Source organism: Sphaeramia orbicularis, chromosome 4 (assembly GCF_902148855.1).
Source record: "Sphaeramia orbicularis chromosome 4, fSphaOr1.1, whole genome shotgun sequence".
Classification (NCBI taxonomy): Eukaryota; Metazoa; Chordata; class Actinopteri; order Kurtiformes; family Apogonidae; genus Sphaeramia; species Sphaeramia orbicularis.
In genome coordinates, this window is record NC_043960.1 from 41,059,564 (window position 1) to 41,086,712 (window position 27,149).

The window sequence follows — 27,149 nt, forward strand, 5'->3', positions numbered from 1 at the left end:
TTTATTCATGTACATTCTGAGTGCCTTATTACCTTCGCCAGGAGGTATTGTGATTGCTTTGCTTTGTGTGTTTGCGTATGTGCGTACGTTTGTTTGTTTGTTTGTTTGTTTGTTTGTTTGTTTGTTTGTTTGTTAGCAAGATAACTCAAAAAGTTATGGATGGATTTTCATGAAATTTTCAGGAAAGGTTGATACTGGCACAAGGAAGAAATGGTTAAATTTTGGTAGTGATCGGGGGGGGCAGATCTGTTTTGGTGGAGGTCTGCGCTCTCTGTGTGCTTTTTTTGTTTAGGGTGTTTTCACACAGTGCACTTGAGTCCATACCATACTTGGATACGTTCACACCTTTCCCGCAGATGTTTCGTTCACATGTGCGTACCGCGGCACGTGCCCAAGTATGAGTGGGTGTTACAAGGCTGAAACAGTAGGTGGGGGTGTGGAAGGAATTCTGTCGCTATTCTACAAATGCAGAAAGTCAGAAGAAGACAAACCCTTATCTATCTGTTAGCCTGTTTGAGGCAAAGAGAAGCAGAGCGACCATCGTTGACCATGATATATCACCCAGTGGTTCAGTTGATAAGGCAAGCCCATGCCACACGGATCCAAGGCTTTTTCAGGAGACAACAGGAGCGCCGTCTATGGTCTCGTGGTGCTTAACCCACTTCCGTTGTCGGAGTGGTGATTAGGGGCGTTTTCACACAGTGTACTCGAGTCCGTATCTGAGTACGCTTGACCCCCAAGTCGCCTTCATTTTATCCATGTGAATGCAACCGTTCCATGCCCGAGTCTAGTTGAGAAGGTAGTCCTGGGTACGGACTGCCCGGACTCCAAAAAGATACGTTGTCGTGTGAATGTGATCTGTATCCAAATCCGGAAGTGACCAAACATACTCACAGCAGCTTTTATGACACTACTACAGACGCAAATTCCAAGCAGCCCGTTTACCTGAAATAACGTCTCAGGGGTTAAAGGGTTAACTGCATTTTTTTGTGTTAGATAAGTACAGTAATGTTAAAGTATTTTGTGAGTTTGGTTAAACTTTTCCCCACTTTAGATAACACTTTGATAGACAGGCGCCTCAGTGGAAATTGAAGTAATTTTAATGTGATTGTCATATTTTTATGTAAATGCAAAGGATTTATGTTGTCACTTGATATTTTTTCTGCTGTGATAAGCTTTATTTCATATGTAAAGACATGCAGGAATTACTTGCAAATATGGGTTGATGCATGTCTGCATAAATCTCTCTTTCCTCCCTGAAATCCTTGCTTTAAGATGCTGCTGCTGTTAATCAGTAGTGAGTTAAACTGCTGTCTGTGTGACTGCAACAAGGTCTGGATATCATCTAATCATCTGTCATCTAATGTTTAAGTAATTGCACAAACGCACCAGAATTTATTAAAAAATATCATTTTAAAAATTTATTTGAGAAATGCCTTATAAACATTTCTTTGCTCATAATTTACCATTTTCAACATTTAACCGAAAAAGACAAAGTGCAAAAACTTTGGAGTCAATCCCAGGAAGTTGAAATTCATGGACAGTGTCCTTCAGCGCTTCGCTATCAGGCCACCACAGGCTTCTTCTTCTTCTTTCTTTTTTTTTTTTTTTACATAAGACTCCATTTCCATCAGACCTATGGGAGTGAATGAATGCATGTCAAACAGGCCAGTGGGTGAATAATGAATTTAAAATAGTGTTGATTTGCACCAGAGCACCCAAGAGTAAAAAAACTGGACTGACACTTTGCCTTCACACATTTTCCACATATTTGCACTGCTCTCTATTCTTTTCTCTCCCTCTTTTCTCTCTGCAAAATGCATTTCATGCAATTTTATTTCATAACGGTATGAAAAGCATTTACCCTCTCAACGTACTAAAAGCTTTTGAGAGCCTTATTATATATTACATCAAAAGGCCCCTGAGAGTACATACCTCGCCAAGACTTGTAATTGAATAAATAACATGTTGAAATGTTAGAAAGTGCAATTTAGAAAAAAAAAAAAAATGCATTCATTTTCTGGATCAAATTTTAGGTGGTCCTCCTTGGCTGTGCCTTTCCCTTTTACCAAGTTTTATGAAAAATGGTGCCATACTTTTTGCATACACCTGCTGACAGACAAACAGACAAACAAACAGGGGTGATCACATAACCTCCTCGGCAGAGGTAAATATAGAAGCGTCTTTTATAATGGACTCCTCTCCTCTCCTTTCCTCAGGCGAACTGCATGTCCCTGCATACTAAGCAGGGCCCCATACGGCCCAATTTGCACTGCCCAATTTACTGGTGTCGCTTCAGATTTGTTGGAGGAAAAGCTAAAGCCTTCTCCCTGATCTCCAAGCAGTAGAGAGGGAGGGAAAAGGCTAGGAAGGGTAGGGATGGGGGGGGGGGGCTGGAAGTGGCTTGGCCGGCAGATTCTCTCTGAACCACATCAACTGTACGTACATTTGCACGTCAGAATCAGAATCATGTTTATTGCCATGTAAGTACACAGGGTTCACATGTCTAGGAATTTGCTTCAGTGGTTTGGTGCATACATAGAACATGGAAGCATGCAGTAAAAAATAACATAAAATAAAATAACATATGGATACAGATGTACATTTTCACACATAGTCAGCTGATCATTGAGCAAAAAGTCCCCATACCCACAGAGCATCACATTTGAGATGTACAGCTCACTGCAAACCCCCACGAGAGACAAGAGGGATAGATGAGAGAGATGAAGGGAGAGGAGGAGGAGGAGGAGGAAGGGATGGAGGGATAGGTAGAGACACAGTGCTGACAGGACTGTGACAGGGCTTAATTACCAACTGAGCGCTGCTCACTGGAAGCAATTTCTAAGGATTGTTGTCATTTGAATAGATTAAAGTGCCCTTTCACTGGACTAAGCTGTCTCACCGCTGGCGCGCCTCTGCTGTGAATTAAAAGTCCAAGTCAAATCAAAGAGAAGAAGACGCAGGGAGAGAGGAAGAGATGGAGACAGAGAGCACTTAGAAGGAAGATGAGGAGAGGAAGAAGAAGAAGAAGGGAGGAAAAGAGGGTATTATGTAGATGCTGAGCGCTGCAGGACAGACAGGAGGAATTTTCTGTGCGATACAAAGAGAACCACAAAAAAATAATGGTCAAATCTCTCTTCTAAGCCCTAAAGCATCCCACTCGTTTCCTGTGCAATGCTATTATTCTGTTGCATCTTTCAACAGTGGGTATTTAACCACTGAAATATTTCTTCCCACATTGGTTTTCCATTTACTAATCACTTTTTTATTTTTTTTATTTTTATTTTTTTTATTACTGCCCCCACCCCACTCCCCTTCTCCCTGTACAAATGCAGACACAGAAGGCTGCGAGCACACGTGGAGGAAGTTCCACGGCCACTGCTACAGGTACTTCAGTCGCAGACACACGTGGGAGGATGCAGAGAAGGACTGCAGGGAGCACAGCGGCCATCTGGCGAGCATCCACAGCGCCGCCGAGCAGAATTTCATCAGAGGTAGGTTGAGGACAAAGAGGACGGTGGCACATTTGGAACATACACTGAACTGTATGTAAATATTTCTTATTGTTTTCCTCGAACTGTATCTGATAACACATTGAGGAGATTAAATCAATTAGATAAATCGAGCTGCAAAGAAAGACCGAGGTAACCGGAGGCTCTTTCAAGACTTGATGACTGTTTTGACAGTTATTAGCCAAATAGCCTGAGAGTTTTACACCCAAAATGACCCAATTTTTTCCATTGAGGAGGAATTTGAATAAATGAAACAGCAGCTAACTCTTACAATGCCTTTCTATTGCGTATAATTTCAGGTATATGTTGTTAAGTTAGCAGAAAACACGTCACTTTAACAGTATGTTTAATTCAAATTTAAATCAGATAAAGATTTATAAGGTAAAAAATATGATAAAGATGAAACGTATTTACCTTTGTACGGGAGCAATAAGTTGAAATTAAAATAATTTGAAATTAAAATTGTTCTCTCCATGTCTGCGTGGGTTCTCTCTGGGTACTCCAGCTTCCTCCCACCATCCAAACACATGCACTGATAGGTTAATAGGTTAATCTAAATTGCCCATAGGTGTGAATGTGAGAATGACCGTTTGTCTCTATATTTTAGTCCTGCGATGAACTGGTGACATGTCCAGGGTGTACCCCGCCTTCGCCCATAAGTAAATTGGATTGGCTCCAGTGACTCCCGTGACCCTAGTGAGGATAATGGGTTCAGAAAATGAATGAATGAGTGAAATTTAAATTGCTTTTTCCTTCCGAACAGAGGCGCTCTATTGTTAGGTTTACACTAAACCAGTGTTTTTCAACCTTGGAGTCGGGACCTCCACGTGGGGTCGCCTGGAATTCAAATGAGCTCGTCTGAAATATCTAGTAATTGATATAAATAACAACTTACTAATAAAAAATATTTGGTGAGTTGAGAGAGACAATCCCAATCCATAAAAGCCATGACAAACTGAAGCTGAAACGGAAGCACTGTGGTACTGTTTATCTTTCAAATGTTCATTGTGGTCAGTTTCAGATGCTGCAGCTCTTTCATAATTCATAGTTTGAGTTATTGTTTGTTCAGTATTAATTATCAGCCTTGTAAATCCAAGCTGGACTGACTGTACATATCCTGACCAAGGAAACTTGGCGCGGTAATCTACACCTGGTACTAGAATTTTTCCTTTTTTTTTTTAAATATAGATTTGATTTATTTTGTACTAGAACTTCTCAATCATTTTATGTACATTTTATTATTTTTGTGCAGGAATTTTCATTCATTTTTTAAAGATTTTAGTATTGCTTTTGATGCTGGACAAGACAAGAAAAAAAAGATTTTATTATATTTTGTACTGACATTTTTAAATAATTTTACAGCTTTTTTTTTTTTTCATTTTGTGCTAAAATTTTTCAATTTTTTTTCCAGATTTTTATTTTTTACTAAAATTTTTCAATCTTTTTTTTTTATTTTATTTTTTTTTATTTTGTACTAAACATTTTCAGTAATTTTTTTCCCCGATTTTTTTTTTTTTATTTATACTTAAATTTTTCAATCATTTTTTTTACAGATTTTTTTTATTTTGTACCAGAATTTGTACAGAAAATAATTTCCAACAATTTGAAATCTGTTTTTCCAAATGTTGAAATTGCACTCAGAGTGTTCATGTGTATGATGGTGACTAAGTGTACAGGAAAATGTTCTTTTTCAAGACTGAAACTTATGAAAAATCAGCTTCGTAGCACATATGGGGTAGCATTGTTTAAAGTGGTTTTCACTATGTGCATAAAAATGACATCCTGAAGACCAGTGACTTCAAGCCAATAATAATTCCTGTGAGTAGTTGTCGTAGGGGCCCCAGTACGCTGCTTTACCCGGAGACTCATAATGCTGTTCCAATCCAATCCAACTTTATTTATAAAGCACTTTAAAACAACCACAGTGGACCAAAGTGTTGTACAGAAGACTAACAGCACAATAAAAAAATGAATAAAAGCAACAATAAAATCAAATAAATAAAACACATTAAAATATAAAAACAGAAACAAAATGTCAACGTTGCAAGAGTGTTAAAAGGCCAAGGAGAACAGGTAGGTGTGTGAATAGATTCAATTCATATCTGTACAATCCAATACATGCTGTGTTTGGCACGCTTTCAGAGCTCTTCATTCTAAACACTTCAATGATAGTTTTAGTCGAAAGTAGAACAGAAGAAATACTTCATATTTTTCCCTTAAAACATGCTAAAAATAAACACAAAGACCACAGTATTTATTAGGGATGCACTGATCTGATACTAGTATCGGGCATTGGCTCCAATACTCAGTGTCTATACTTGTACTCATACTCGTAAAAGTAATTCGATACAAATGCACCAATACCACTTACAGCCATGTGACATTCACAGTTCAGTGCAGTAGGTATGCAGCAGTGGAATAATGTGTGAAGAGTGTGGAGATTTTTCAACATAAATGATGGTGATAAAAGTAACACTGACTGCAAGTAACGTTAAAGACACAGACAGATACGGACGCAGCGTTCTGTCCGTCCTCTGCGTACATTCCATCCGTTTTCCAGGTGCTGGCGGATGCGTACCCAGACGGAGAATACCAACGGGAACCGTGGAGGTAGAGGATCTGTTCAAAGATTTGGTAGATTTATGACAACTACCCAGGGCTCGGCCAGTTTCCGTCCTACTTGTAATACTATGGAAGTATGGAGCGGTGCGGACTGCCGCCAGCGGAAGTGAAAACGAAACTTATTGCTCATTTCTCTTTTCTCTACCTCCTGAAGCTAAGTTTTGAAACCTTACCAGTGAAAACGCTGCAACATTAGTATCACATTAGTGTTACCTCTGTCGTCTCCATGTTTGTTATTACTGACTTTCTTCTTCTTCTCAAAAAACTTTCCTCTTCTTCATGGTATTTGTCCAGTATGGTTAATTCAGAGTGATGCCCCCTGTTGGATTAATTGAGAAACGCTCATTCCAACACATTAAATGTCAGTAGCAGCACTTTGTTCCAGTCAGACTAATGACAACGACAATAAAACACAAAAGGAACTAAGAACTGGAATGGGATTATTAAGTACTCGTATTGGTACTCAGTATCGTCAAGTACTCAAATGTAAGCACTTGTACTTGTACTCAGTCTGGAAAAAAGTGGTATCGGTGCATCCCTAGTATTTATTTTAAGCTCATAACTCAAACACTTAGTTAATGAGCTTTATCGAAGCTCTGGGGTGAAAACAGCAAGTCTTAATAACTCATCAGCTGTCATCACATTTTGATTCAAGCGTCGCTAAATCATCATTTTTCTAACGTCGCCCACACACTTCAACAACTGTGAAAAAAACAACAAATCCGTGACTCTAAGATTCAGTTCAACTAAGACTTTGACATGGGTCAAAACGTCACATTTATTAAGTAAAATATCAAGTGACCGATCAGTCTTTACACTGTGACCACCTGTCATTTTTCTGCCCACTCCCACTCCCACAGTCTCTAAATTGATACCTCATCTTCCAGTGTATTATTATGGTACTTGGCAATAGCAGCTCTTGCCTTATATGTATTCCATAACTCGGTGATAAATGTCTGTTGGGTTTAGCTCTGAATGGCTCCTGAAGGCGTTTATTGCATTCCCCTGTTGGAGAAAAAAAAAAAAAAAACCTCAAGAGCAGAACCGGTTCAGCAACATAAATGTGTATCAGCATTTGTGGCCGTAAATGGTGCTATAGCCTCTGATGTAAGTGCCTGTGACAGTACATTTAATAATATACGATCATACTTTTTCTTAGAATCCAATTTGTTCTTGAACAGGTGAGAAATGTGTGCTGTGGCAGAGGTAACTCCATTTACGCAAAGTGAAGGAAATGTCACCATGCAGAACAGAATACAGAAATCAAGTTGAAATCAGCACTTGATCCAGTTTCAGTTCCTGTTGATTTTGTGTGTGAAAGACTTCCATGGGCTATGGAGGCAGTTTAAAGACCCATGCTGCCATGATTCATTTTGTTAACGTGTTCTTTTGTTGGAAGCTCCAGGGATGAGTCTGGATTCAGATCAGTCTCAAAGTTGACAAAATTTATTCAGATCATATAAGATGGACACTCAGCACTGAGGACTCAAAAACAATGAGCCCCGAACATAAGATGAATTGTACATTTATTTCCCTGTGGGCGGATTCACCCATACAAATGGGCTGTTCTTTAACTTAGCGTTATCTAAATAGGTCAAGCAGCTGTGGAGCCTCAACTCCAACAATAAGTTTACTTCTTATCACCTACAGGGTGGGGAAGCAAAATTTACAATGAACATTTAGTTGTTTTTTCTCAGCAGGCACTACGTCAATTGTTTTGAAACCAAACATATATTGATGTCATAATCATACCTAACACTATTATCCATACCTTTTCAGAAACTTTTGCCCATATGAGTAATCAGGAAAGCAAACGTCAAAGAGTGTGTGATTTGCTGAATGCACTCGTCACACCAAAGGAGATTTCAAAAATAGTTGGAGTGTCCATAAAGACTGTTTATAATGGAAAGAAGAGAATGACTATGAGCAAAACTATTACGAGAAAGTCTGGAAGATACTATTAAAGAAGAATGGGAGAAGTTGTCACCCGAATATTTGAGGAACACTTGCGCAAGTTTCAGGAAGCGTGTGAAGGCAGTTATTGAGAAAGAAGGAGGACACAGAATAAAAACATTTTCTATTATGTACATTTTCTTGTGGCAAATAAATTCTCATGACTTTCAATAAACTAATTGGTCATACATGGTCTTTCAATCCCTACCTCAAAATATTGTAAATTTTGCTTCCCCACCCTGTATGTTTGACAACACTATCCCAGATAGCAAAATCATTATGGCTTAAATCTGGCCCAAAACTGGCATGCCATTTTGGCAAAGTTCTGGGCGGATGTATGGGCCCTAAATGGTCCAAAATAGGCAAGCCAAAATCAAACCAGAAGGAAGTCAAAATTCATCCAAAACTAATTGCAGACTTCCAAAATATAGCCATAATTGTCCCAGAAAAGCCCCAAATCCCCATAATCCAGCCAAAAAGTAGCCAAAACTGATCCAAAGAGAGGCCAAAAGGAGGCCAAAATTCACTCAAAATTTGTGTTGATCATGCTTTTAAAAGGAAGTGGGGTTTTCCTCTGGGTAGAAATTCCTGCTCTTTGCGCAGTGTTTTGGCTTTACAGAAATATGCCAAAACACAACCAAAACATCCATATATGGGATAAGATGTTGCCGCTCTTTAGTCAATCTTCTGTCTTGCCATAAACATGCCATACCATCCCTATACTTGATCCCGCTCTTTGCCCAGTCTTTTGGTTAACCAGACATATGCCATAACTCAGCCATATATTGCTGGTGCCTCCATATCTATTATGGATAACCTTAGTCATACCATAGTTAAGCCTAAAGGTTTTCATAATGCCAAAAGAAAGCCAAAAAATTCCAAATGTATGCCATAATACTGCCCAAATATTTGCTATCTGGGATGCGTGTGAATATGTGTATTTAGACATGTATCTAAAGGAAGAACAGAAAATACTTAAATCCTGTGCATACAGATGTTTCCTGTCTTAACAAGTTTAACATACTGACAAAATATTTAAACTAGAAAAGCACTTGGAGAGCGCAGACCTCCACCAAGGCAGATCAACCCCCCCCCCCATCACCACCAAATTTTAATAATTTTTTCCTTGTGCCAGAATCAACATTTCCTGAAAATTGCATCAAAATCTGCCCCCGCCCCATCCCCCCCGAACACCAACAAAATTTTATCATTTTTTACTTGTTCCAGTATCAACATTTCCTGAAAATTTCATCCAAATCCATGTATAACTTTTTGAGTTATCTTGTTAACAGACAGACGAACAAATTAAAAAAAAAACAGCCCCAATCACAACCAAAATTTAATCATTTGTTCCTCACTATTAACATTATTGAAATAAAACAGATTAAACAAATGAATCCTATATTAAAACAAAAACTACTTAATAATAAAACAATTCATCCTAAAACTTCAATATCTAAATTAAAATATTTCAATTTACAAATGTTTTTTTTTGTTGTTGTTTTCTTTTTTGGGGGGGTGGGGGAGGGGCTGCAGTAATATTGTACTCCAGGCTTTTTGGGTATCCACTGGTGCTCATCATATACTCAAATATTTGGCAGTGGAGCACTACTTATCTGTGCCAAACAGTATTGCCATGCTAATACCCGTACACATTTTCCTTGGTGCCTCATAAACCTTCGTCTTCTCCTTCTTAGCTCTTGGCCCCCTGGCAGTCATCCACAGCCACTTGTGTTTTAATAGGGCCACACCACCAGAAGCAAACGTAGCAACATCAGCTCCACCTTCTGTCCCGGACAGATGCCAGGAGTACCATCCATCTAGCAGCCGTCTTTCTTCCTCTACATGTGCAGTTACCAAAAAGTGTGTTTAATTGCCTCGAAAATGGACAGCTCCACCCCTGCAATAAGAGGATCGGAGCCATTAGGGAGATTAATGGGCCTGGTAATAATGTTAATCAGATACACTATGATTGAAATTCCATTACATATGTGCATGTTGCGTCCACGCGCATACAGCACCGTGCACACACAAATGAGATTAACCCACCACACCATCGCTGAAATTTCCCTTCACACAAACAAAAATCTCATCACCAGTTCATCACAGACAGCAGCAGTGTGTTTCATTATTGCTCATTTCTCAGTTGAGTGTGAAGACCTCTGTGCATGCTTTGGTTATCTCATTGTCAAACCCACAGAGCCAAATAATATCTCAAGTGGCGAGATAATAACATTTAACACCTGTGTGCAGTTTGTTGTAATCCAAGACATTATTTTGTCATAGTATTTTGTCAAGGCTGTACTAAAGAGATGTTAATAGTCGCATATGTTCTTACCTTAGGTCCGTTTTTCTCAAACTTTTTCTGTCGGGCCTCCGTTTAGAGGAAGAAAGAATTTCTGGGCCCACCTCAACCTCAACAAAATTGTAATGATGGTTCAAGCAGTGGTGGATCCAGAAAAAATGGAAGAGGGGGGGGGCTCAGGAGACGGTTAAAACTGTGATTTTTTATTATCATACACTAATAAAATTAATACAATTTAACCTCAATAATGTAGCACCATTGAAACCAAAGCAAAGAGTTTGGTTTAAGATTGACTTCTGTTATGGCTTTGAATTCCATCGCATTCCAAGTAATTTTTAATTAGAAACAATAGGATACCATAGAGATATTGCATTACCATTTACAATAACTACAATTGTTATAATATATATGTATTATCATATGTGGTGTGGTGCTGAAGGTACCTGTAGGTAAATCTGCCATTGTTCAACTATAACTTTTATTGAAAGAAACATCTATATGATGTGCATTCTTTTTACTTTTCTTTGAAAAAAACGTACATTTTTGCTTGAAGACAATACTTTTCCAAATAAGAATATGAAATGTGCAGTCATGTTGTTATAGCTATAACAATAACATTAATTTTCTTTTAGATATTTGGTAACAAAGAGGAATAGTTTAACAGTATCAGTGGCTGCAATGAGTTTATGTAACAGTGCACATGTTCTTAGAACAATAAGGTGCAAACTGCAAAAATGAAAATGTTGCATGTTTTTCTGTCCACCACAGTAAAATACTTGTCCATTCTCCAAACCTTCACTCTTTGTCTAATCAAATGACAGATCACCATGGCAGTGGATCGACTTGTTGTACATCCCTAAAATAATAATAATAATAATGGATTAGATTTATATAGTGCTTTTCTATGAATGCATACTCAAAGCGCGTATAGTGTCATTATTCATTGACTCACACATTCACACTCTGGTGGTGGTAAACTACATTTGTATCCACAGCTGCCCTGGGGCAGACTGGTGGAAACGTGGCTGCCAATTCGCACCTACAGCCCCTCCGACCACAACTGAACATTCACACACATTCATACACCAGTGTGAGTAGCAGCAGTGAAGGCAAAGAGGGTGAAGTGTCTTGCCCAAGGACATAACAGCACATGACTAGGACAGAGTGTGATTCGAACCGCCTACCCTTCGGTTATTGGACGACCCGCTCCACCTCCTGAGCCACAGCCGCCCCCATAAATGATTTTAGGGTGCTTCAACACTATAACATTAGTTCCACCTGCTACATGTTCTGAGCCTCTGCGACCCCCCTAGGGACCTGCCCCATAGTTTGACAAACACTGCAGTAGGATGTGTGTCATATTTGGTTTATTTACTGTTACTTGCTTTGTCTACTTCACAGGTCTAAGCCATGATAACACCTGGATCGGGTTAAACGACCGCACAGTGGAGGACGACTTTCAATGGACCGACAAGATGGACCTGGTGAGGAATCCGCCTCTTAAACTCCTCTGCTTCTCAGTCAGCTCTCAGTCCCAGTAGAGCACATGCATTTGTCAGCTTTTCCCGCAATCAACTGAATTTGTGATGCAGAAACAACCATTTGAGATGCTCATTATCACAGCTGGAGATATCCTGAATGTTGTGGAAAAAAAAGGAATTCATTAATTACTGTTCTATTGTGATTGCAACACAATATTGTCTCTGTTATCTCTCCACTGTGAATTTTATGATTGGCTTATTGTACAGTCCATCTTTATCTTGTAATAATGACAGAAATTCAGGGTTTGTTTTGCTTTTAGGTAGTGCCTCTTAGTTTAATTAAGAAAATCAAAAAATGTGAAAAAGCACAGAATGATGGATGGAACTTTACACAAAACTGATGCTGCAAACTGAAAAACTTCATCGTAAAATCTATTTTATACAGTGATAAAACAGTAACATCCAGATTTATTTATCTCTGTGTGTCTGTGTTTTTTGGGGTGTGCTAACAGCAATATGAAAACTGGCGTGAAAACCAGCCAGACAACTTCTTTGCTGGAGGAGAAGACTGCGTAGTTATGATTGCTCATGAGAATGGCAAATGGAACGACGTGCCCTGCAACTACAATCTGCCCTACGTCTGCAAAAAGGGAACAGGTGAGAACAACGAGGCGGATGGAAAAAGACGAGAGGAGAGAGTGACACTGAGTGTGCAGCGACTTCAACAGGTGATTAAGATGACTGACAGACAGGTGAGGAGGCAGAAAGTAGCAGCATGTGGAAAAAAAGAAAGAACCCTGAAAAAGTGGAAAAGGGTGAAAAGAGTGAGAGGTGTTGAATTTAAAGAGTGAAAAGCAGAACAAGAATGAAAAAGGGCAAAGGAGACACAGTCTTGCTCTGCTGTCAGTTCCTGAAATCTTTTAGGGTCTTTAAAGTAGAAACATGAGGAGATAAAAAAAAAAAAAAAAAGGCGAGAAAAGGTGATGAAACGTTCATGACAATGTTTTTTTTTTTCATGTAAAGTAGCTCAGTGAGCCCGACAGCGCATGAACGTTTAAGTATTTCTGAACGTCTTGGCTGTCATTACATTCTATACATCTGTGTGCAGCCAAAGAGATTCGAACCGAGCCTCTTCAATCAGCCTTTGCACTTCAGATTTCTTCTCATTACTGCTCACCAGAGCTCCTTCCATCTCTCATTATCCTCCAGCCCGACTTTTAAAGTTCTCCACACTTTTCTCATGCAAGACCCTCATTTCCTCTGCCAAATGCTCTGTTTTAGTAAAGTGAAGCACATCTTGAGGCAGAAAGTACTTCCTACTTTATGTCCAGAAAACTTCAACTTAAAAAAGAAAGTTGAAGAAACTGATTGGGTGGTTAAATTCCTATTTGCGCTACTCTCTCCACTTCATGCCCCCCTTCCACGCTTTGGAACAGCAAAGGACTGGAGTTAGGCCACTACATGTTCCTCTGAGAGCTTGTTAGAGCTTATTTTTGCCACACATTTGCATACAGGTCAGACTTATGACCAATGGCAGGGAGACAGACACAGAAATACTAAGGTAGAGATTAGTGGGTTGGTGTGGAACAGTGGAAATACTGGGACAGAAGCCACTAGTGGCTGAATTCTCAAAACATGCTCTGAGACTGAGGTCGGTCTTTACATGTACCTTGATTACATGCATCCAGATTTCCTTTTTCACAACTCATTTCATATTTGATTGCAGTATGCTTCATTTGTTAGTTCAGTTAGATTAACTTCTTTATTTTGATCTTCTGACATTTTAGAATAATACTAGTAAGACCTATAATTACAGCTTTTAGTAGTTTTTATCATATTCTCAGAGGGTCAAAAGTTTACATACACCATCTTCTCTTCAACGGCCTGGATATCAGTCAATATCATGACCTTAGAAACTTCAGATTGGTCTTCATAGGGAATCAATATGTGGTGTTTTTCTCTTTTTGCCTAGAAAAATGTGAAAATCAAAAGATCAAATCAATTAGCCAAGATTTTTGAAAACACACTATCCTCAAATTCAAGTCAAGTTTCTCCTTGGATGAAGTTTCTAAATGCTTGAAGGTTTAAGGCTCACCTCTACACAAATATAAACAGCATAGGACATACATGCCTTCCAGGGGTCACCAACCCTGGTCCTTGAGATCTACTGTCCTACATGTTTTAGATGTTTCCCTCTTCCAGCACACCTGGCAGTAGTTATCAGGCTTCTGCAGAGTTTGATGATAGGCTTATCATTTGAATCAGGTGTATTGGAAGAGGGATACATCTAAAACATGCAAGATAGTGCATCTCGAGGACCAGAGTCAGTGACCCCTGCCTCAGACAAACTGACTATACTTCACAAACATCCAAGGATAGCACTCTTTCAACTGGTAAATATATTAGAGGGGAAAATACACTACATGCACCAAAATATATACTCAATACATCACACCTACAGCTTCACAAAGGTGAGATATTATCCAGATAAAAATCAGTTCGTCATATCAGTTAAAGTCAATAATTCACACCATTAATGTCAAATCAACATTTCCTGTAAATCAGAGACAGAGTTGAATGAGCCAAATGGTTACTTGTGAATGAAATTATCATGTATTGTAATTATCATCACACTGTATCTCTGCAGCATGTTGTGTCAAGAATCAATACCAAGTTCAATTTGCGAGGTGGTCAAGTTCTGTTTTCACACTACGTAACCAAGTCCATATCCGAGTACGTTGGACCCCAAAGTCTGCTTAATTTTATTAATGTGAATGCAAATGTTCCATGCTCAGTCTAGCTGAGAAGGTAGTCCTGGTTACGGACTGCGTAGACTCCAGTACAGAACGTTGCGGTGTGAAAGCGACCTGTGCCTGAGATCGGACATGACCTAATCACTACACCGACAACTGAAGTGACTGAATCAACATGAGACCATAGACTGTGCTCCTGTTGTCTTCTGAAAAAGCCTCGGATCCGCACGGCATGGGCTCGCCTTATCAACCAAACCACTCAGTGATATATCAGGGACAACGAAAGTCGCTCTTCTTCACTTTGCCTCAAACAGGCTAACAAATAGACAAGTATTGCCGCCATTGCAGACAAATGAATATAACAGTCACTCAGTTGATGACGTAAGGCTTTGTCTTCTTCTGACTTCTGTGTTTATTGAATAGCAACAGAATTCCTTCCACACCACCACCTACTGTTTTGGCCCTGTAACTGCCACTTGTATTCATTCACGTGCCACGGTACATGCTTGTGAATGCAACATCTGCGGGAAAGGTGTGAGCGTATCCAGGTACAACACGGATCCGGACACCCAATGTGAAAACATCCTTAGAGTCCTGTGGTGTTGATGCAGGAGATCAATGGTTGGGTGGGTGGTAATTTCACTGGATAATAACTCAACAAATAAATGAAAATCCATATATGACTTCCTATCAATGCTCAGTAGTAACTATATTGATATCTCTGACCGTTTACATGGTATAAGTCATCAAAATATGGCCCATTATAGGTAAAGGTACATTTTTAATATGTCAAAAATTCATTCATTCATTCATTTTCTGAACCCGCTTTATCCTCACTAGGGTCATGGGGGTCGCTTGGAGCCTATCCCAGCTACATAGGGGTGAAGGCGGGGTACACCCTGGACATTTCGGCAGTTCATCGCAGGGCTGAACATATAGAGACAAACAGTCCCTCTCACATTCACACCTATGGGCAATTTAGATTAACCAATTAACCTATCAGTGCATGTCTTTGGATGGTGGGAGGAAGCCGGAGTACCCGGAGAGAACCCACGCAGACACGGGGAGAACATGCAAACTCCACACAGAAAGGTCCCACCCCCGTCGACTGGTGTTGGAATCGAACCCAGGACCTTATTGCTGTGAGGCACGAGTGCTAACCACTGCACCACCGTGTCAAAAATTCAAAAATCTAAATATCTTAAATCTGTGAACAAACATTGTACACATTGTCCCAGGGAAACTACATATAAAATTTTAAATTAATCCAACCAGTAGTTTTGTCGGAGAAGATGTTTGAAGAAATTTCTAGCAAAGATGACGAAGACGATAATAACGACGATGACAAAGATGACGGCAGACAAAGCACCTTCACAATAGCTCATGGCCTATTGAAGCAGTCTAATGACAATGAATAAAATTAACATTTAAGACAAAATAAAAACCTCTATTACAGTAATATTTATCATAATTAATATCATAACTTTTAGCTTTTATTATCATTGTTTTGTAGTCCAGCCCCGTTAGCAACAAAACACCTGAATTCAGTGTGTCCCAATACATTTGTTCATGTAGTGTTTTTCTATCCACGAGAATGTGATCTATCTTCTTCACCTGAAAGACTCTTCCTCAAAGAAATTAAGAGTGGTGAGTGTTGTAATGATTATATGTTTTGGAGGAATATCCAGATGAGACACATGGCCTTAACGATCGAAGGCTAAGACTTGTAACTAAAAATAGAACACCAACCCACCCATGGAGCTTTATGTGTGGGGTTACAGTACAGTTTTACTACAAGCGAGACTGGTGAAGCAACATGAGAATGAAGAATATTGTGATATTGGAAGAGATCATTCAGGACACAAGTGGATCTCTGAGGAGAACGATGATACTAAACCGTCCTTCAAAATGGTAACCTCATAGTTGAAGGCCTATAAAATAAAAGATTTGCAGTGGCTATCAAAAAAAACCTGACCATAACACGTTAGAACATTTGTGGGCTGAAGTGAAAAATTTGTGCAAGAAGGCCCTCAAACATAACTCAATGCCATAACTTGTGTGATTGGTAGTGTTAAAAAATGGCTGTATCCCATTTAGGTGTATGAGTTTCAGGAATTGTATTGATTCTGGTTGTCCATACTGATTCACTGGGATCCTGTCACCAATATTTGTACCTTTCTGCTGTTAAAGGGGAAAAAAATGTCACAAACTTTAACAGAGCATATCTTAACCCTGTCAGAGAATTATATTTTTTTTAATAATTAAAAAGCCTCTATACATAATCTGAATTGTTCACAATTAGAGGTAATTGGGCCAAGAGATTGAATTTAAATGAAGAGGAAATGTTCTCAACAGAGACAGTCTGAATACATTTAGGCATATGTAAATTATGTGTTGTAGTGACAGACCGGCATAATCATAATAATGACATCTTGATTTGAGTAAGCATATTAGATAAGGATATTAGTCAGCTAATAGAATATAATTATGTCTTTATGGCATGTCTTTAACCGGCATTGCCCTGCACCCAGATAAAACGTTTCTATCTCATCACCAAATACAGCATTAAAACCTCCGAGATCTCATTGATGGTCATTAAGTTAATTCAGGCAAATAGCTTTAACAGATGGTTTGTCATCGCAGGTCACAGGTTTAAAGAACATACTTCTAAAGCCTGAGGCGTCGCATCTTCTGAAACATCCAGCTCCATTCATGTATAAAGAGAAAGGTATTTCCCTCCTGGTCTAAGGTGTTGCACCACCTGTGATGCACACTGTCACAAGTCCCCAGCATCCAGTCCACCTCTGACCCTAATCAGTCAATTACAATCACCAGCATCTTTTCATCTTCTCCCACTTCCCTGTCAGCCTTGTTTTCCCTCGCTGTAATCCCGTGTAATGTCTTGTGTTATCAGTACGGTTTGTCAGCTCCATGCTGTGTATTCCCTGCCTGATTTCTAATGCGCACAGCACATATTCTCTGTTTGTCAGCTCATCAGCATCCCGCAGGCCTGATTAGGAGAAAACAGCACCTTGTTTTCATACAAGTGAAAAAGGGGTGAGACAGTCAGCTGATGAGAAGATGGGGTGTGATGGTGAGACTTAATGGGAAGAGTAGGACTCACCACTGTTAGTGTTACTTATTTGACATCAGCCCTGATTTTCAATATATTTAAGCAAATTGCTGAGGATATTTATCTCTAATGGAGCCGTGTAGTCAGCTAAAGCCCAGCTTGAAGTTGGAAAAAAAAACAGCAACTCAAACTGATGAAGTGTTCTGGGGTTTTTACCTCATGTTCAGAATAAATATGCACTGTATACATTCTGCTTTTTTCATATGTTTCCTTTTTTATCAAGAGTGGATGTGTTGCATTTTTAACTCATAGAGACAAGCTAAGCAGAAGTTCACTTGGAAAGACTGCCTCCTTGTGCAGGTTTTCAAAGTCAGAACCATTTCCTCTTATCTCTAACTATCTCTGGCTGATTTCTATCATCATCCAATCACGATCTGGCACATTCCATGTCAGCCAATCACATGCAAAGCATCCAACTGTGTTCCCTCACGCCACTGTCATTCAGATATCCTTTCGGTTTGGTAGCAATTTGCACCCTTCCCCCATCCCTTCCCCACCTCAGCTTTGCCATTCGGTCCTAGATTAACTCTGTGAAGCTCCATCCGTCTCCATCACTAACACCAGTGTCGAGGCTTCAGGGGAGTTTTCATCTTCAGCTGTAACTCCCCATTTATACCATCACTTCAAATGCTGATCCTCCTGCCGGGGTCTGAGGAACCAACGCCTACTCCCATGTTTCAGTGTGAAGATACTGCAAAGATTCTCATTTCTCTTCATTTCAAGTCTCTCCTCAGTGAAGTACATCTGGAAAAGAACAACAACAAAGGTGTCACATGCAGTACAGTGTTATACTGAAGTAAACCTGGAGGATATATGAGTCACACTTCAGAGGTTTGAGCTGGACTGAGCCAGATTCCAAAGCTACTGATCCATTTAGGTTTGTGTTCGTCTTACACAAATGTAGTTGCAGAGTGAGTGAGTGAGTTAGTTAATTAGTTAGTTACTTACTTACTTACTTACTTACTTACTTACTTACTTACTTACTTAGGATGCTGTACCTACACCTTGTAATGTCAGGGAAACCCAGGAAGTAAATGGCTGAAGGGGCTGTGCAGTGGTGCAGTGCTTAGTGCTGTTGTTTCATAGCAAGAAGGTCCTACATTTGATCCCAGTGCTTCTTCAGACTCAGACTCAGCTTTATTGTCATTTGATCACCACACAAACCAGACGATCAGAACAAAACCTAGTTTCCCAGGTCTCAGTGTGCAGCATGAATGAACAGGATAAAACAATAGACAACAGATAAAAATAAATTAGAGCAATGTATAATAATAATAATAATAATAATTAGAGGACGAAAATAGAATAAAAGCTACCATAAAACCACTAAAATACAGGGTAATTCAAAAAGAATGAACGGATTTCATTTCGCAATATTTTAATAAGGAAAAGCAATAGAAAACTCCAGCCAAGTCACAAGTATTCTACACACAATCAACTTTTATTTCCTGTCTTACAAGTGTTCAGTGTGGCCACCACCTGCAGCATGGACAGCATCAATGCGATGAGAGAAGTCCTCCTAAACCCGTGTCAGCATATCACAATCCACTGAGTTGCTGTCGTTATTTGATGTTTAAGGTCATCAAGGTTAGTGGGTAGCAGTGGAACATAAACACGATCTTTTACGTATCCCCACAAGAAAAAAATCACACACACTGAGGTCTGGGGATCTCGCAGACCAAGCACAAAGAGCAAGGTCTTGAGCCCCCTTCTGATCAATCCATGGCTGGGGCACTTTTTCATTTAAAAAAACTCAATACTTAGAAAACTCCTCTTTCAAACGGTCACTGACTCATTCCATGATGATGCTTGAGAACTGAAACAATGCGTCATGAAATCGGTTCATTCTTTTTGAATAACCCTGTAAATAAAATAACCTCTGAATATGTATAATATTGCACAATATGCAGTAGCTATAAGTAGAAACAGCTTATGGTGGTGGTGCATGTACAGCAGTAACAGTCTACCAGTGTCCAGAGAGCTGTAGCTGAGATGGGCTCTAACACCCCTCCGACCCTCCTGAGGACTAAATGGTCTACTATTCATTGCAACACTGTATGTTTTTATCCTTCCAAAATGAATCCGTCTGCAGCCACCTTCTTGTGTTGCCCCATTTGGCCATTTTTTTACCCCCGATATGCTTTCAATCACAAAGCGGTTACAATTTGTCTTTTCTAGTTTTGCTTGTACACAGTTGTCACCCAAATACTCTTGAGTCGGTCCCTTCACCATCTACCTCCATCACAGCTGTCCTCCATTTCAACACAGTGAAAAATGTTCATCTAGAGGGACGCACTGAGACCATTGAGACTGAGGATCCACTACAAACATTCTGACTAAGGACGACAGATGGAAGTTGTCCTGATCCGAACTCAAAATATGGCATGTAAAGAGATTTTTGTTTATCACAATATTATTAAAAAAAAGAAAAAAAAGAAAAAAAGAAACATCTAGGTCAGGGGGGAAATGAGATTTGGGCCACTTTTACCTGCAGTCCGAGTTTGCTTCATCTTCCGACATGGATGAGACAAACAGCACACCACAGGACATGTAAGTATTCTGACATTATTTTACCATTTTGAGAGACTATTACGTGTAGAGAGAGGAAATGTAATTTTGTATGACATTCTTTTTCTTTTGCGAGATGATGAGCTATTGTCTCAGTCTCTGACAGCTGACATGTCTGTTAAAGTGTAATGTAATCATTGTAGGAAACAAATTATGTTGAACAAATCTGCTGTTGCTGTAATGTATTTGCTAAAAAGGAGGCTAAATGTGCAATTATTTCTATACAAATTACTCATTAAGTCTCTATACTTGTTTACTTTATGCTTTCTACCATGTGTGTATGTGTGTGTGTGTGTGTGTGTGTGTGTGTGTGTGTGTGTGTGTGTGTGTGTGTGTGTGTATGTGTGTGTGGGTGTGTTCATGAAGCTGCATCTGTTAAAGTTAGTTTAGTGCATAAGCCTTTTAAATATTCAGGAGGCGCTGCAGGAGAAGTCAGGTTCACCTGTGTGTGTGTGTTTGTGTTGAAAGCTCAAACACAACCCTGTGCTTTATGATCAGAATCTATCGTGTGTAATTATGTTTGTGATGTGTTAATTTGCTTTGTTTTGATCTGTGTTTAGATCTGGTTATAAATATGGCTGCAGACATAGAAGAACAAAGAGAAGATGAAGACCCTCTTGATGAACACAGTCTCTGAACAGAAACTTATCGAAGGGTCTCAAATCCAATAATCAGAATGCTTAGAAAATGCATTAAATACCCTTTTGACAAGTCTTAAATACTGACTGGATTATTGTAATTTATCATTACTATTATGAAGATACACTATTAAATTCAATTCCGCTTCATTTATAGAGCACATTTCATGCACAAGGCAGACTTAATGTGCTTCACAACAGGTATATAACATAAAAACATTTTTAAAAAATGTAAAAAATAAAAAAAAAATAAAAAAAAAAAGACACACAGGGCTTTGCAGAATTAGTTGGACATGAAAACATTAAACAGTAGAAGAAAGGAATGGATTAATGTCCCAGGCATCTCCCGCCCTTAGACCCTCCTTCTCAGCAAGGAAAAACTCCAAAAACCCAGTGGGAAAAGAGAAACCTCAGGAAGAACCACAGTGAAGGACAGATCCACTCCCATGGATGGACAGGCTAAAGATGCACCAGGACTGATGGACATCCATTTGCAGATGTAGTTCCAGTCTGTAAAGATGTAGTAAGGTGGGGGCACATGAGGGGGTCCATCTAGTCAGATGAGACAGGTGAGGGTGAGGAAGTCCATCCAGACCGGAGAGGGTGGGGGAGGAGGTCCGGGGTCATAGGTCAGGTCAGGACACAGATGAGTCACCTCAGATCTCATCGTCATTGGGCCACGGGCGGCTACAACTGAAACAGTAGCCCCTCCCCCAGAGGGGAGTGGGGAAAAGGGACACTGGGTTACTATCTCATTATCTCCAATCTCACCTTTAACCCGTAAAGACCCAAACTTCCACCAGCGACCAAAACCATCTACTGATCTAAACTGTCTAATACCTGTTGACCCACTAAACCTATCAATCCATGTAAATAATTGGTGTAAAATACAGTTTGTCATCTTTTCATGGTTATCAGATTTGACCCATGTGGACGTCCAGAAGCTCTGTAGTTACCATGGAAACACCGTCATCTTCTACAACATTGATTCACCAATAAAACCCATAGAGTTTGATGAATAACAGCAGTCATAGACACTTGTTTTATGTTTATGTTTATGCATTTGGCAGACGCTTTTTTCCAAAGCCACTTACAGGGGAAAACCAATCAAATCACTCAATCAATCAAGTTTTATTTATATAGCGCCAGATCACAACAAAAAAGCTATCTCATGACACTTTATAGATAGAATTGGTCAAAACCAGACTCTAAGCCAATTTACAGAAAATTTACAGAAACCCAACAGAGTCCTCCAGGAGCAAACACTTGTGACTGGTGACAGTGGCGAGGAAAAACTTCCCTTTAACAGCAGAAACCTGGAGCAGACCCAGACTCCTGGAGGATGGCCGTCTGCCTTGACCAGTTGGGGTTAAAGAGAGAGGGTAAAGAAAGAGAAAAAGAGAGAGCGATAGAGACTGAGGGAGAGGGGGGGAAGGGGGGAGTAGGGGGAGACACATGGAGGCAGTTGAGGATAAGTGAGTGATGATGATGAAGGCAGGAGAGAGGCAGGACCACCGCAGCAGGTCCAGAGATAATCCTGGGAAAATCTGTGATAATCCTGGGAAAAACCTTATTAAAATATTCAAAATGGAATGTCTGACAGTGCTAGGACAAGAGGTGCTCCTGGAAGAGCTGGGTCTTCAGGAGCTTCTTGAAGATAGGCAGGGACGCCTCTGTTCTCAGTACTCGGTAGAGCGTTCCACCAACGTGGAACGACCCATGAAAAGAGCCTGGATTGTCTTGTACAAGGTCTGGGGACCACCAGACAACATTCCCCAGATGAGCGGAGTGGTCGTGGGGCAACATAAGCTTTTATCAGTGCGTCAGTGTTTTATGTTCTGTTAATGATATATTTCACTGAAAAAGTAACTTTTTCTTCAGTTTTCTGTTTTTTTGGTATATTAACTTTCAAGTTTAATCTGAGCTTTCTTGAACATCTACATGATCAGTGAATTAAATATTGGAAAATACCTGATTTTCACTGGAAAAATGCAAAATACAAAGGATTATTTCGTAATAAATGGTGACAAATTGCTTAAGAAATGTTAAATATAGAGGGAAAAAAATCATTTGGGAACTACCACAAAAGTATCACTGGGTCTTTACAAGTTAAATGTGTTTTTTTTTTTGGAAATATGTCAGTGAGCATAAAGACTCTCTGATATCATTTCAAAGACTTTGCTTGTGTTTCATCTGAACCAGTAGAACTAGATCACCTCCCTTTTCCATCCATGAGCCCAGAGTCATGAATCTCAAAACACAGCAATATAAATCAATACCAAGGCGTGATGACTTTTTGATGTGGTAAAAACAGACGTATCGTGTAAAATGTGTGTCGATTTTATTTTCTTGCCTCTGTTGCAGTTATTAGTTGTTATGATTATGATTCTGTTTTATGGCGTCTGGTTGTTTGTATGTTCTGCAGATTCCATTCTTTTAAAAAAAACACGGCTTGGGACAAATTCAGAGGTTTTTAACACATTGGTGTATTTTTCCTACTTCTGCAGTGCTTAGTAAACTTTTTATGAACCATTAATACAGTCTGCCTTCAAATCTGTCAGGTGGGCTCCAAGCAACATTTAATAGCACCTCAGCAGACATGCACAGACTGATGCAAACAACCGGTAACAGTTTGTTTTCTAGTCAACAGCATCGGTCCACATTGACCATATCCAGGTGAGACTCTCTCCTGGTTGTGTTTTCCTGAGAATGCCCATGCTTTAATGTCTCTCTGAATGGCTCTAACATGATCTCCAGTAGGCGTTCAGATGCTCCAAGGCCATAAATGGTTAGCTGAGAGACACCAACATGGGGATGTCTACAAGTCTCCTTATGCCTCTCAGTCACACTGACAACCTCCTCCATAGAAACAGGCAGAAAATACTTCATGTTCAAGTACACCACAAATGCACATACACTGTTTCATCAATCAAGTGCAGGAGTGTATATATTCACACACACACACACACACACACACACACACACACACACACTGTATCTAGATTTTAAATATATGTGAAGAATCTGCACTATGCAATTCCATTTTTAAAAATCAGTTCTATAGCGGATACCTGTATTGACCTCTTCCTTGCTTTTATTATGAAGTTTGTTTTCTCCTGAGTTTCCGTCCAAAGGTTAGCTGATATTGAATGCACCGCATAGAATTTCATGCTGCCTTGAGAATGACTCTAACATCTTTAACCCTGACTTTTCCTCCTGCAGTCTCATAATATAGATGTTTTCCTATACTTCAGTTTAAACTTGAAAATACTCGAGAATTCAAACATTCCTACCGGTCTAATATTTAATATATGTTTAGTAGCATTTAGCAGATGTCACCATGCTAACACTGCCCTCCAGATATGTGGAGGAGATTGGCGTGTTTTGCTTTTTATATATTGCTCCGAGTAGTTTGACCTGCAGTTTCTTACCAGTGTAGTTGACTGTATTCACTGAAATAACTATAATTATTACAGGTGGTGATTCTCCATGTTAAGATATCAGAAAAGAACTAATATGAATAGTAAATGAACCACATTTATACAGCAGTTTTCTACCATATTGACACTGAAAATGTACAATGTACCTTCACCCGTCACCCACGCACACTAGTAGAGCAGCTACCACAAAAAAAAAAAAAAAAAATTATAAAAACTTAAGGTTCAGTGTCTTTGAGGACACTTCTACATATTGACACTGGGGGTCAGGGATTAAATTATCAGCACTCCTCAGTTGCCCCTAACCATGGCTAAGTAGGCATATGTTACATATTTTGTTGGCTTGTGTACTTAGATTTCTGACATATATCCAACATTATTTATATTCAGAAAAAAAACCCAACGTTTCTTTCAGGAAAATAAATATACAAACATTTGAACTTTCAATCTCCCAGAGAAAAAGGGAAATGGAAGAGGATAAAATGCAATGAGATTAAAACAGAATGCAAATAAATGACCAGGAATACAAAAAATGGGTTAGATAAATAAATATAATTACTCGTTAAAAATGTGTGAGAACAACGCGGCACGTTTGTTTCTGTTAAAACCGCTCAGGATTCTGGACAGACACCTAGAACAAAGCTGAACTCAAGCTGAACATAAATTGAGATTGAGCTTCGTGATGTGAAATGAACAAAATCCAGCTCATCAGCAGTGACACTGACATGAATGATGCATTTGTTCCAGGTACATTTGACTCCTTCAACCATCACACAAACCTAGTTCTGACATTTATAGATAGATATCTGATTGGGAGCAGATTTACTGTTATTGTCTAAGGAGGCATGAGTGTGAAAGTGGAATCTTAAAAGTAGACCCTGTACCAATCAAATTTCTGTCGGTTCTTTCATCTGTTATATCTGAAGTTTTTTTTTTTGAGTAGGATTAAGAGTAGCACCTCTTTGATCCAATTAGGGGATAATGGGGGCTTGTCAGACTTCAAGTCACAGAGAATGAGGCTTGAAGTGAAGCATCGTGGACTTGGTGATGTAAACTTCTTCACCAGGATTTTCAAAATTAGCCGAAACTGGGTTAAGGTGGGAAAACTGGGCATGTTCAGATGGCACCTAAAACAGGCAGGATCAACGATAGGATACAATATGGACAGTGTTTTTCATGTGAAATGAGACATATTTGTTTTGGTGGAGTCACATTATTTATCACCTACAAGTAATGTTAAGAATTACTTGGGACAATTTGACTAGAATCAAATGACATAACATTTACTTTTATTTTTACATTTTAACATCTGTGTGAATACGTTCCCTTCCTTTTCAGTCGATGTAAAATTACCCTGTTGCTCATAAAGTTGGAATAAAATATTTTTACCTATCTTCAGGAAATGATTGTGACAATGTGATTTATTCTTGATAAAGTGTAACTAAGACTCAGGATGTAAAAGGTCAAAGGTGATTACTGATGGGTTTAAATAAGAACAAAAAGAGGAATCTGTCTTAAAATAATAATTACAACGTAATGGGCAACAGTGTACAGGGTGGGAAAGCAAAATTTACTATATTTTGAGGCAGGGATTGAAAGACAGTGTATGACTAATAAGTTTATTGAAAGTCATGAGAATTTATTTGCCACAAGAAAATTTACATAATAGAAAATGTTTTTATTCAATGTGTCCTCCTTCTTTCTCAATAACTGCCTTCACACACTTCCTGAAACTTGCGCAAGTGTTCCTCAAATATCCGGGTGACAACTTCTCCCATTCTTCTTTAATAGTATCTTTAAGAAAGTCGACATTGCTGTGTGATGTTCTATTGGTAGCATGTTCTAAAACGCCCCAGATAGCATAATCCAGAGGGTTTAGATCTGGGCTAGAAGGCGGCCATAAACATGATTCCCAAAAATTGCTAAAGTTGGATTTGTTGTTGTTGTCAGCAAGTGTTTTGGTGTTCTTGTGTAAGATTTTAACTTCAAATCATATTTTACTGCATTTCTAACGGTCTTGTTGTCTACCTCAAGTTCAGTTGGAGTTTTTCTCATGGATTTGGTTGGATCCTTTAGGATTTTGGATTTGAGAGCTTTAATAAAAGCTTTGGTACGTTTTTTGTTGCTTCCTCCACTTCCAGACTTTCTCGTAATAGTTTTGCTCATAGTCATTCTCTTCTTTCCATTATAAACAGTCTTTATGGACACTCCAACTATTTTTGAAATCTCCTTTGGTGTGACGAGTGCATTCAGCAAATCACACACTCTTTGACGTTTGCTTTCCTGATTACTCATATGGGCAAAAGTTTCTGAAAAGGTATGGATAATAGTGTTAGGTATGATTATGACATCAATATATGTTTGGTTTCAAAACAATTGACGTAGTGCCTGCTGAGAAAAAACAACTAAATGTTCATTGTAAATTTTGCTTCCCCACCCTGTATATATGTGACTGAAGTCTTTTGGTGAGCAGACGACATGAGGCTGTGTTCTCATTGGAGCTTCAAAGAATCAGCTCAGTGTGCACATTTTTGCACACTCTGGTTTGTGTGGATAAAAACGTGTGCAAACTCATTGCACATGCAAAAAAACATACAAACTGATTTATTAACAGTGAATACTAAGGGTTGCATCTTTCAAAGGAGCACAATAGCACATCTGCATCCAGTTTGTATTGTAACATGGGTGGAAATTTGGCAGGAAGTCAACTCTGTGCAAAAATATGAACACAATTTGTACTTTCAAAC

General features: G+C 39.2%; 1 protein-coding gene across 1 annotated transcript in view; it reads left to right on the forward strand.

Annotated features, from left to right (window-relative positions):
* ncanb (neurocan b) overlaps window positions 1–27,149 on the forward strand; it is a 212,827-nt gene that overhangs the window by 171,859 nt on the left and 13,819 nt on the right. Inside the window, exons 11-13 of the mRNA XM_030132949.1 lie at window positions 3,336–3,494; window positions 11,794–11,876; window positions 12,386–12,530. Coding sequence (XP_029988809.1) covers window positions 3,336–3,494; window positions 11,794–11,876; window positions 12,386–12,530 — 387 coding nt within the window. The remainder of the gene's footprint in view (window positions 1–3,335; window positions 3,495–11,793; window positions 11,877–12,385; window positions 12,531–27,149) is intronic.